The sequence below is a fragment of the Saccopteryx bilineata genome, chromosome X, assembly GCF_036850765.1.
Source record: "Saccopteryx bilineata isolate mSacBil1 chromosome X, mSacBil1_pri_phased_curated, whole genome shotgun sequence".
Taxonomy (NCBI): Eukaryota; Metazoa; Chordata; class Mammalia; order Chiroptera; family Emballonuridae; genus Saccopteryx; species Saccopteryx bilineata.
In genome coordinates, this window is record NC_089502.1 from 101299320 (window position 1) to 101311540 (window position 12221).

Below are 12221 nucleotides of genomic sequence, written 5' to 3' on the forward strand. Positions count from 1 at the left end.
TCTATTGAGGTCTTACTACCAACCAGGTGGTTTTGGCAGCCCCTGCACCTTGCAGGAAATCTCCCCATATCTTACCTCCTAACAATCAGCTTGAGGATCCTGAAGGAGCCTTTGATGAGGATGAGAGCCTCTTGGCGGGAGCCATACAATGGAGTGCCATTGATATTCACCAGCTCATCACCAGTTCTCATCTTCTGGGACAAGGCTGCCTTGCCCCCATCTTCAATCTGTGTTGCAGAAAACAAAATAGAAAACAGGTGGTGAGGCAACTCGGTCCCCAAAATTCTACTCCCTGGCTCCTCTCAACCTCTGAGCCACAAGTACTACCAGGCTGTTCAGGGTGGGGTGATGGGGGAATGTAGGTGAGGAATGACTCCAAGAAGCTCCAAGCAGCAGTTGAAAATCTGATCACAGGCCATTATTTACTGAAGGCAAAGCTTGGGCAAGCCATTGAGAAGGAGGCAATACAGTACTAATATGATCTAGGGAAATAAGCACTTCTAAATATCAAAACGATGTTTGGAAGGATCCCCATAATATGAGCTAAAGTAGCAGAATGGCATAGCAAAACGTGCATGTAAATTAGAGCCAAAAGAGCTAGGCTCCAGCAAAATCACCTTTGGTAAGTGTTCTCTTTGGGCAGACTTTGAACTCTGAGAAACTTGAGTTTAAATATTGGGTCTAGTACTTCCTAGCTGTGTGATCCTGAACCAGTTACCTAATATCTCTGTTTGAAGGACCTCATAAGTTAAATATAGATAACAAGTACCTACCTCACAGGGTTGTTAGTATATGAAGTGTCTAGGAGCAGTAAGTCCTCAATAAATGTGAGAGCTCTGATTATTATAGCAAGAGGGTTGACTCTGAAAGTGGCTTACAGCTCAATATTCTGAGTGGAATTGAAAATTCAAAATATACAAACTATACATAAACACAGTAATTGATCATTTATTAGTGTCTCTTCAACAAGTACCTAGCACAGTGCTTCCAGTGTGTGGAACACAGTGGGAATTTACCAAAAGCTGGAAACCTGGGTGTTCACTGTTCTATCACAGACGAATTTTCATTAAGAAGGACAATCTTGGAAATAAGGAGGGAATTAAAAGCAAAGTCATAAGTAATAGCCACTGGGGTAGGCAAAAAGAAAGCAAAGCAGAACTTCCCCCAAGGGCCCTTGGGAATACTTTTATATGTAATATATTCCTTCAACTCCAAAGGTGAGTTCTACCTATTGGAAACATCAATTCCATCCATGGTCGTAGGAGTAATTTCATCCATCCACTAAATTCATTCTTCAAGTTTTTAGTGAATTTCTAGTGTACACAGGACAACATGCTAAATGTTAGTGATACAGAAAAGAACAAAGCACAAAACTCTCAGACATAGGGGTGGGTTACCATCTAAAGTTCTTATGTCCACACAGATAGTCAAGTAAAAAACAATCCAATCCAAAGAGGCATTTATTTGTTGGTTTTTTCTCCTAAACCCAAGGGAGATGAGGGTGATTAAACCACACAATACTTAGAAAAAAGTGGATTCTTCTTTTTTTTAATTTAGAAAATTAATTTTCACAGGGTGAAATTGATCAATCAGAGTACACAGGTTTCAGGTAAACATTTCTATATAGCATTTGAATTGATGATTCTGTGGTGTACCTATCACCCAAAGTCAAATCAGTTTTTGTCATCATATACTTGTTCCCCTTTACACCCCTCTCCCACCCACCTCCCCCACAAACCCCTCCCCCTGATAACCCCTTTAGTTTATGTATATCCATGAGTCTCAATTTTATATCCCACATATGTGTGAAATCATATAGTTCTTAGCTGTTTCCTATTTATTTATTTCACTCAGTATAACATTCTCAAGGTCCATCCATGTTGTCATAAATGGCAATCACTTATGGCTGAGTAGGAATCCATTGCATATATGTACCATATCTTTATCCAATCCTCTATCGAAGGGTACTTTGGTTGTTTCCATATCTTAGCCACTGTATATAATGCTGCAATGAACATGAGGGTGCATGTATCTTTATGCATCAATGTTTTTGGGTTTTGGGGTAGATACACAGTAGAGGGATTGTTGGGTCATATGGTAGTTCTATTCTTCATTTTTTGAGGAACCACCATACTATCTTCCGTAATGGCTGGACCAGTTTACATTCCCACCATCAGTGAATGAGGGTTCCTTTTTCTCTACATCCTCTCTAACACTTATTATTACCTGTCCTGTTGATATTAGCCAATCTAACAGGAGTAAGCTGGTATCTCACTGTAGTTTTGATTTGCATTTTTCTAATAGCTAGTGCAGATGAGCATCTTTTCATATATCTGTTGGCCATTTGTATGTCTTCTTGGAAAAGTGTCTGTTCAGGTCCTCTCCCCATTTTTTTAATTTAATTTTTCTTCTTTGTTGCTGAGCTTTGTGAGTACTTTGTATATATATTGGATATTAATCCCTTATTGGAGCTGTTGTTTGCAAATATCATCTCCCATTTGGCTGGCTGTCATTTTGTTGTCGATTTCATTTGCTGTGTAGAAGATTTTTAGTTTGATGTAGTCCCATTCATTTATTTTTGCCTTTACATCCCTTGCCTTTGAGGTCATACTCATAATTTGTTCTCTATAGCCAAAGTCCATAAGTCTAGTACCTATGTTTTCTTCTATGTAATTTATTGTTTCAGATCTTATATTTAGGTCTATGATCCATTTTGAAAAAAGAATTTGTGCAGGGGGACAAACTGTAGTCATATTTGATCTTTTGCATGTGACTTTTCAATGGGAAAGGTAGATTCTAATTGGGGCAATTATGAGCTGGTCTGTACCACAGGTGTTTTTACACTTTCTTCTACTCTTGTTCCAATATTTCTCTTAATCTTTAATAGAATCTTTCCAGTCTATACCACAATATGGAAGTTAGAATACTGCTGAGCTTTAGGTTGGCTAGTTCATGTGCAATTTGGCAGATGATAACTCCTGAGCACAGAGAAAATTTTTAATTTGAGATTTAAAAAAATCAAATAAATTGAAATTCTGAGTTAAATCACAGACTGTCATTAAAGTTATTGTTGCTAATCCAACATTTTAAAAATTAACCATTGTTTGATAAATTATAGGTTAGCCAAATAACTTTGCGCGCGCGCACGCGCACACACGCACACACACACACCCCTTTGTTCCAGTACCTGGGTCACAACTCAAGACAAAACAAGCCATTATTGGTAAATGGGAAACAACTCTCAGCAAAATAATTAGAATTGCACTCTTATTTCCATTGTCACTATCATTATTACTTCACAGTCACTGTTGTCTGCTGACAAACATAATAATAATAATTAAAAAAGCAAGCTTGTACTTAAATTTAAGGAGTTTTATTTGAATGACTCATTCCTTTGGCATCCATGGAAGGCCATCAGCATCAGGCAATACTTTTAACAAGGATTGGCAATTTGAAGGGCTTCTGCAGCCCTGGATGGTTAGCTCAGTTGGTTAAGAGTGTTGTCGCAAAATGACAAACAAGGTCATGGGTTCAATCTCTGGTCAGGCACACATGGGAAACAACCAAGGAATGTATGACTGAATGGAACAACAAATGACTGCTTCCCTTCTCCCTCACATCCCTCTCACTTCCTCTCTCTATATCTCTAAAAAAATCAATAAAAATTAAGCCCTAGCTGGGTAGCTCAGTTGGTTAGAGTGTCTCCTGCAGCATGGAGGTTGCTGTTTCAATTTCTTGGTCAGGACACATATAAAAGCAACTCAATGTCCCTGCCTCAAAAAAAAATTAAAAAGAGAGAGAGAGAGAGAGAGAGAGAGAGGGAGAGAGAGAGAGAGAGAGAGAGAGAGAAAGAGAGAAAGAAAGGGCATCTTTCAGCTAACAACCACAAACAGAAGTCTAACTAATGAATATTTATAGACTAATCCTGTTGATATACATTAGTCTTAATTCACTCTACTCATTTTACTCATACAACTCAATTATCCATATTACTGTTACCCATAGCAAGTCTTCCATTTAACACTGATATTAACACTTTAAGTTAATTAAGCTCTTTGTTACATCAACAAGATTTTTGTCTATCAGAAAATGAAAGGGAATGGCCTTTTAAACTAAAATGCTTAATTATTGCTGCAGCAAAAGCTCAGTTCAGGCATTTGCATTCCCTTCTGCCACTTCAGCTGCTACTATCTGAGTCCTTGCAGGAACTCTTTATTAGACTACAGCCTCAGGCAGACTATATACTCCTTTTGCTGTTCCATTCCCTTTCTCACTCACCAGCAACATCCTCAGGACAGAAATGGTGAGCATAACAATGCCACTTTAGCAAAAGTGTGAGGATTGCAGACAACAAAACAGCAAATTATGGGCACCCAGCATAATCTCAGAGTCCGGACTGGTCCAGAGCAGGTAATGAAACTCCATTTGGTTGAAGAGCTCTTGAACTATAACCCAAATTAGTCTTTCCCAGACACAGGACATTTACTGAGCTATTCAACTGATTCCTTCTTACTCCTCCTGAATTTTTTTATGCTTTTAAAAAATATTGTTTACTAGTCTTTCTCCTCCCCCAGCTCCACAAAGGACCCAGCAAGTCTTCCATTTATTGGGATCCAGTATGTCTTCCATTTATTGTTTTGCCTCCTGAGAGCCTGTTCTCCAGTTCAGTGGCTCAATCACACATTTGTTTATATAGAAAATAAAGCAGCTGTTCATTTTTCTAGTAAGACAATGGAAAAAGAAGTGAAAAGAAAGAAAAGGAAACAGAAGGAAAGGAAAGAAAAGGAAAAAAAGAAAATGAAAAGAAAAACAGAAAAGAAAGGAGAGCCAGGGAGAGTGATGTCAGAGAAATGGCGGCATGAGAGATACTCCCAATCTCTCCCCTTGAAATTTCGACAAACTCAACAACTACACATAGAGAAAAAAAAACCCAGGAGTACCTGAAATATACAGACACCAGACATACAGGTATGATTTGGTGAGAAGGTAGGCTGAAGATAAAATCTGCTCATGTTGGAAAATAGCCAGAGGATGGAATTTTTCTCTTTCCTTACTGACCTGAGGGAGGGAGGCACTATTAGCATGGGTTTAGTTTCAAAAGCCAGGAGGAGTAGAGATTGAGGGGCAGAGGTGAAGAAGCTGAATTAAGGCAGACGTGCAAAGAAGCACAGGAAAACGGTCTGTTCAAGGTGTCTGCTTGCATCACTGGGCTCAATTTGCGATTGCAGGTGCTGGGCAGGCACATAGCAGGAACACAGCCATTCTTAGAGTCTGCGTGCATTGCCAGGCTCCATCTGTGATCACAGGCACTAGGCACACACATAGCTTTGGCCTGCTCCCAAGATCTGTGTGTTAATAGGCCATGGAGATCAGCCCACGGGATGCTGAGGCTTGCTCGATCTGCCTTTTGCAGCTCATGGAGTTTGGCTTGCTTGATGTGTAGGCACACTTGAATTGAGATCTGTGCCTCGCCCACTTCGCTCCTGAAGCTCCTGTCTGGCTGCCAACCTGCAGCCCCTGCTCTGCCCAGAATCGAGCTTTGAGGGGTAAGAGAGAAAGGACCAGTGTGTGTCTCTCCCAATATCCAAAGTCCTGCATTGCTCCCTTGATGTGCAAACAGTAAGAGCAGCGGATTCCCCACAGCTGAGTCTCTGGGTTGCTCACTCCTGTGAGAGGCAGAGGTGCCGGGTGTTTGATCCCCTGCTCTGTTGGGATGTGGGGAGAGGCACTAGAAGACCTGAGAGGTCATTGCTAAAGCCATAAAATTGCAAAGCCCTAACAACAAGCCCCTCCTACCAGTGAGACTACGGCCCTGCCTCCATCATTAGGACAGTAATGCTTCAGCAGAACTCTGCCCAAGAACCTCACAGAGGCAAAGCTTACAGTACAGCGCCACCTGCCAGAAAAAGGAAAAAGTTACCTTTCAAAACTGGAAAATACATTTATTTTTGCTTTTTCTCATTTTCTTCTTTCCTTCTTCTTCTTTCTCTTTTTCCCATTTGGACTTCATTATCCTTAGTTGTTATATTTTTTTATTCTTATATTTTGTGAAGGTTTCATTTCTGACACTTTCTCTTTTACTTCCTTTTTTCTCTCTTCCTTTTCCTTCTCCTTCCTTTTATTTTTTTCTTTTATTCTTTTTTTTCCTCTCATCTGAAGGTAATTTTTTGTCAAATTATTATATTTTGAACTCATACTTTTTTGTTGTGGTGTTCTACTTGTTTTTTATTTCATTTTTTAAAAATTTTTCCTCAGTTCCTGTAGTTTTTGTTCTACTTATCATTATTTATAGAATTTTCATTATTTCACAGTATTAATTCAATTTTTAGTTTTATTCTTTTTAGTTATCTCTTTTTGGTGTTTTTTAACAATACCATACTAACAATGCCATTAAGGAAAAAAATAAAATATCATAGATACACAAGACAGAGACAGCTCAGATAGATGATGAAAATCTCCAGAAAAAAACCCAATTAAATAGAAATCTTGGAGCTAAATGACAGAGCTTCAAAACTGAAGTTCTAAAAATCATCAATGAAATACAAGAAAGTACTGCAAGGCAATTTAGTGAGCTCAAAAAAATTAATGAACAAAAATAGTACTTCACCAAGGAAATTAAAACTATAAAAAAGAACAAACCAGAGATAAAAAAAACTCAATACGTGAACTGAAAAATGAGGTAACAAGCTTAGCTAATAAAACAAGTCAGACAGAGGAATTAGTGACATCGAAGACAGGCAACAAGAGACACTACAGAGAGAAGAAGAGAGAGACTCGCGAATTTAAAAAAAAAAATGAGAGAGCCCTAAAAGAATTGTCAGACTCCATCACAAACAGCAATATAAGAATAATCAGTATATTAGAATAAAAAGAGAGGGAAAAAGAAATAGAGAACATATTCAAAAAATTAATCAGTGACAAGTTCCCAAGCCTGTGGAAAGAATTACAGCCTCCAATCCAAGAAGCAAACAACACCAAGTTACCTCAATGTAAACAGACCTACTCCAAGGCACATCTTAATTAAATTATCACAAATCAGTGACAGAGAAAAAATCCTCAGGGCAGCTATGACAAAGAAGAATATAACATAAAGGAAGGCCCATTAGGCTCTTATCAGATTTCTCAGCAGAAACTCTAAAAATCAGAAGAGAGTGGACTCTCTTAAAGTACTTAAAGTGGACAACACTTAAAGTACTGAAAGAGAGAAACTACCAGCCAAGGATACTATATAAATCAAAGTTATCCTTCAAATATGAAGGGGAAATGAAAATATTTACAGACATACAGAAGCTGAGGGAATTTACTACCAGAAAACACTCACTATAGGAAATACTAAAGGGGGTTATCTGACCAGATACAAAAAACAAAACAAAACAAAAGTACAAGTAAAAGCACCAACAAGACCGCAATAAAAACAAGGATAATCTGTGACAACAATAACCTAAAAGGAGAGAGGACAAAGATCAGCAGTAGCATAGGAGGATGGATTGCAGAAGCACTCATGAGATAATGGACTCTAATAAATATGATAATTTTTCTTTTAATAACTTAATGGTAACCACCCCAGAAAATGCCACTATTGAAACATATAGCTTAAAAAAAGAAAAAACAGAGGAAAGAAGTATGGAATGCCACTAAACAAAAACAAATGATAGAAGGACAAGAGAAGAACCAAAAAAGATACAGAACTATCGGAAAGCAGAATATAAAAGGGCAATAGGAAATATTCAATTGTCAATAATTACATTAAATGTAAATGGATTGAACTCACAAATAAAGAGGCACAGAGTAGCAGATTGGATCAAAAAGCAAAACCCAACTGTATGCTGCCTTCAAGAGACATATCTAAGCTACAAGAATAACAATAGATTCAAAGTGAAAAGTTGGAAAGTGATTTTCCAAGCAAACAATATATCCAAAGAAAAGCGGGTGTAGCCATACTCATATCTGACAATGCTGACTACAAGATAACAAAGGTAACTAGAGACAAAGATGGCCATTTCATAATGATAAAGAGGACATTGTATCAAGAAGATATAATACTTCTTAATATATATGCACCAATGCAATCATACTTGGAGAGTTCAATATACCACTAATGGTTCTAGATCATTCATCTAAACAGAAACTCAATAAAGAAATATTGGCCTTAAATGAAACACCAGAACAAATGGATATAATAGAATCTACAGGACATTTTATCTCGAATGTCAGAGTAAACATTTTTCTCCAGTGTACATGGAATATTTGCAAGAATAGACCATATGTTGGTCCACAAAGCTAAAATCTACAAATTCAGAAAGATTGAAATTATATCAAGCAAATTCTCTTACCATAAGGCTTTGAAACTAGAATTCAACTGCAAAAAATAGGTTAACAAATCCACAAAAATGTGGAAATTAAACAGCATACTTCTAAGAAATGACTGGGTTAAAGAAGAAATAAAAGCAGAGATAAAAAATATATACAGACAAATGAAAATGATAACACAACATATCAGAATCCCTGGGATGCAACAAAAGCAGTAATAAGAGGAAGTTCATATCATTAAAGGCTTATATCAAAAAATGAGAGAAAGTCAAAGTTAACAACTTAACATCACATCTTAAGGAACTAGAAAAAGAAGAAGAAAAGCAACTTAAAACCAGCAAAAGAAAGGAAATAATAAAAATTAGAGCAAAATTAATAAAATAGAGAACAGAAAAACTATAGAAAAAATTAGTACAACAAAAAGCTAGTTCTTTAAAAATATTAACAAAATGGAAAAACCCCTGGCAAGACTCACTTAGGAAAAAAGAGAAAGGACTCATATAAATAAAATCTGAAATGAAAAAGGAGAAATTACCATAGATATCACAAATATACAAAGGATCATTGTAGAATACTATGAAAAACTATATGCTACCAAGTTCAACAATCTAGAAGAAATGGATAAATTCCTAGGACTATACTCCTCTTAGACAGAATCATGAAGAAATAGAAAGCTTAGATACACCCATAAGCAGTGAGGAAATAGAAACAACAATAAAAAACCTTCCCAAAAATAAAACTTGGGGGCAAAAAGGCTACACTAGACAATTCTACCAAACATTCATAGAAGATCTGGTTTCTATCCTTCACAAAGTCTTCCAAAAAAATTGAAGAAGCAATACTTCCAAACACATTTTATGAGGCCAACGTAACCCTAATACCAAAACCTGGCAAGGACAATACAAAAAAAGAAAACTACATTTTGCTCAGCAAGGGAAACTGATAACAAAATAAACAGAAAGCCAACTAAATGGGAAATGATATTTTCAAACAACAGCTCAGATAAGGCCCTAATATCCAAAATATACAAAGAACTCATAAAACTCAACAACAAACAAACAAACAATCCAATAAAAAAATGGGAAGAGGATATGAATAGACACTTCTCCCAGGAAGAAATACAAATGGCCAACAGATATATGAAAAGATGCTCATCTTCTTTAGCTATTAGAGAAATGCAAATCAAAACGGCAATGAGATACCACCTCACACCTGTTCGATTAGCTGTTATTAGCAAGTCAGGTAATAGCAAATGTTGGAGAGGCTGTGGAGAAAAAGGAACCCTCATCCACTGTTGGTGGGAATGTAAAGTAGTACAACCATTATGGAAGAAAGTATGGTGGTTCCTCAAAAAACTGAAAATAGAACTACCTTATGACCCAGCAATCCCTCTACTGGGTATATATCCCCAAAACTCAGAAACATTGATACGTAAAGACACATGCAGCCCCATGTTTATTGCAGCATTGTTCACAGTGGCCAGGACATGGAAACAACCAAAAAGCCCATCAATAGATGACTGGATAAAGAAGATGTGGCACATATACACTATGGAATACTACTCAGCCATAAGAAATGATGACATCGGAACATTTACAGCAAAATGGTGGGATCTTGATAACATGATACGAAGCGAAATAAGTAAATCAGAAAAAAACAGGAACTGTATTATTCCATACGTAGGTGGGACATAATAGTGAAACTAAGAGACATTGATAAGAGTGTGGTGGTTACGGGGGGGGAGGGGGGAATGGGAGAGGGATAGGGGGTGGGAGGGGCACAAAGAAAACAAGATAGAAGGTGACAGAGGACAATCTGACTTTGGGTGGTGGGTATGCAACATAATTGAATGACAAGATAACCTGGACTTGTTATCTTTGAATATATGTATCCTGATTTATTGATGTCACCCCATTAAAAAAATAAAATTATAAAAAAAAAAAAAAAGAAAACTACAGAGAAATATCTCTAATGAATGCAGATGCAAAAATCCTATACAAAATACTAGCAATTCAAATACAACAACACATTAAAAAAATACATCATGATCAAGTGGGATTCATCCCAGAATCACAAGGATTGTTCAACATATGTAAAACAATTAACGTAATACAGCATATCAAAAAAACAAAGAACAAAAATCATATAATCCTATCAGTAGATGCAGAAAAGGCATTTAATAAAATACAACATCCTTTTATGTTTAAAACACTCAACAAAATGGGTATAGAAGGAAAATACCTTTACATAATAAAGGCCATTTACAATAAACCATCAGCTAACATCATACTAAATGGTAAAAAACTGAAAATTTTCCTCTAAAATTAGGGAAAAGACAAAGTTGCCCACTCTTTCCACTCCTATTCAACATAGTGCTGAAAGTTCTAGCCAGAGCAATCAGACAAGAGAAAGAAATAAAAGGCATTCATTTCGGGAATGAAGTAAATGATTTTTTGCAGATGACATGATCCTGTATATAGAAAATCCCAAAGACTCCACAGAAAGGCTATTAGAAAAAATAAATCAATACAGTAAGGTCACAGGATATAAAATTAATATACAGAACGTATATGCCAACAATGAAACTTTGGAAAATAAACAAAAAAATAATCCCTTTTACAGTTGCAACAAAAAAGTAAAATAAAATATCTAGGAATAAACCTAACAAAGAATGTAAAGGACCTATTTGAAAACTACAAAGTATTATTAAAGGAAATTGAAAAAGACACAATGAAATGAAAAAATATTCCTTGTTCGTGGATAAGAAGAAAATATATAGTTAAAATGGCTATATTACCCAAAGCAATATACAAATTTAATGCAATTCCCATCAAAATTCCAATGTCATTTTTTAAAGAAATGGAACAAAAAATCATCAGGTTTATATGGAACCATAAAAAATCCCAAATAACAAAAGAAATCCTAAGTAAAAAAAAAAAATATGGAGGCATTACAATACCTGACTTCAAATTATACTACAGACCCACGATAATCAAAATAGCATGGTATTAGCAGAAAAATAGACACATAGACCAATGAGACATTTGAGTCAAGGGCCCAGAAATAAAACCACATATATATGGGCAAATTATCTTTAATAAAGGAGGCCAAAACACATAATGGAAAAAAAGAAAGCCTCTTCAATAAATGGTGCTGGAAAAATTGGAAAGCAACATGCAAAAGAATGAAACTTGACTATAATTTTTCCCCTTGTACAAGAATTAATTCAAGATGAAGCAAATACCTAAATATAAGATCTGAAACAATAAATTACATAGAAGAAAAGATAGGTACTAAACTCATGGATCTCAGCCATAGAGAGCAACTTATGAATTTAATCCCAAAGGCAAGGGAAGTGAAGGCAAAGATAAATGAATGGGACTATATCAAACTAAAAAGCTTATGTACAACAAAAGAAACCGACAACAAAATAAACAGACAGCCAACTAAATGGGAGATGATATTTCCAAACAACAGCTCAGATAAGAGTCTAATATCCAAAATATATAAAGAATTCACAAAACTCAGCAACAAACAAGCAAACAACCCAATAAAAAAAATGGGGGAGGAGGACATGAACAGACACTTCTCCCAAAAAGTATTACAAATGGCCAATAGATATATGAAAAAACAGCCCAAGTGTCTGTCAGTAGCTGAGTGGATAAATGTAGTTTTGATTTGCATTTTTCTAATAGCTAGTGAATATGAGTATCTTTTTCATATCTGTTGGCCATTCTTATGTCATCCTGGAAGAAGTGTCTCTGTGGGTCCTCTCCCCATTTTTTAATTGAATTGTTTGCTTGTTTGTTGCTGAGTTTTGTGAGTTCTTTATATATTTTGGATATTAACCCCTTATTGGAGCTGTCATTTGTAAATATCATCTTCCATTTGGTTGGCTAACTGTATTTTTG

At 36.1% G+C, this 12221-nt stretch overlaps 1 protein-coding gene across 2 annotated transcripts in view; it reads right to left on the minus strand.

Moving 5' to 3' along the window:
• Positions 1-12221, minus strand: part of SHROOM4 (shroom family member 4) — a 284416-nt gene that overhangs the window by 128685 nt on the left and 143510 nt on the right. Inside the window, exon 2 of one of the 2 annotated variants that reach the window (XM_066248792.1) lies at positions 76-227. In XM_066248792.1, the coding sequence (XP_066104889.1) occupies positions 76-227 (152 nt within the window). Of the gene's footprint in view, positions 1-75; positions 228-12221 lie in introns of those variants that run through there. The other variant, XM_066248794.1, reaches the window with a different exon arrangement.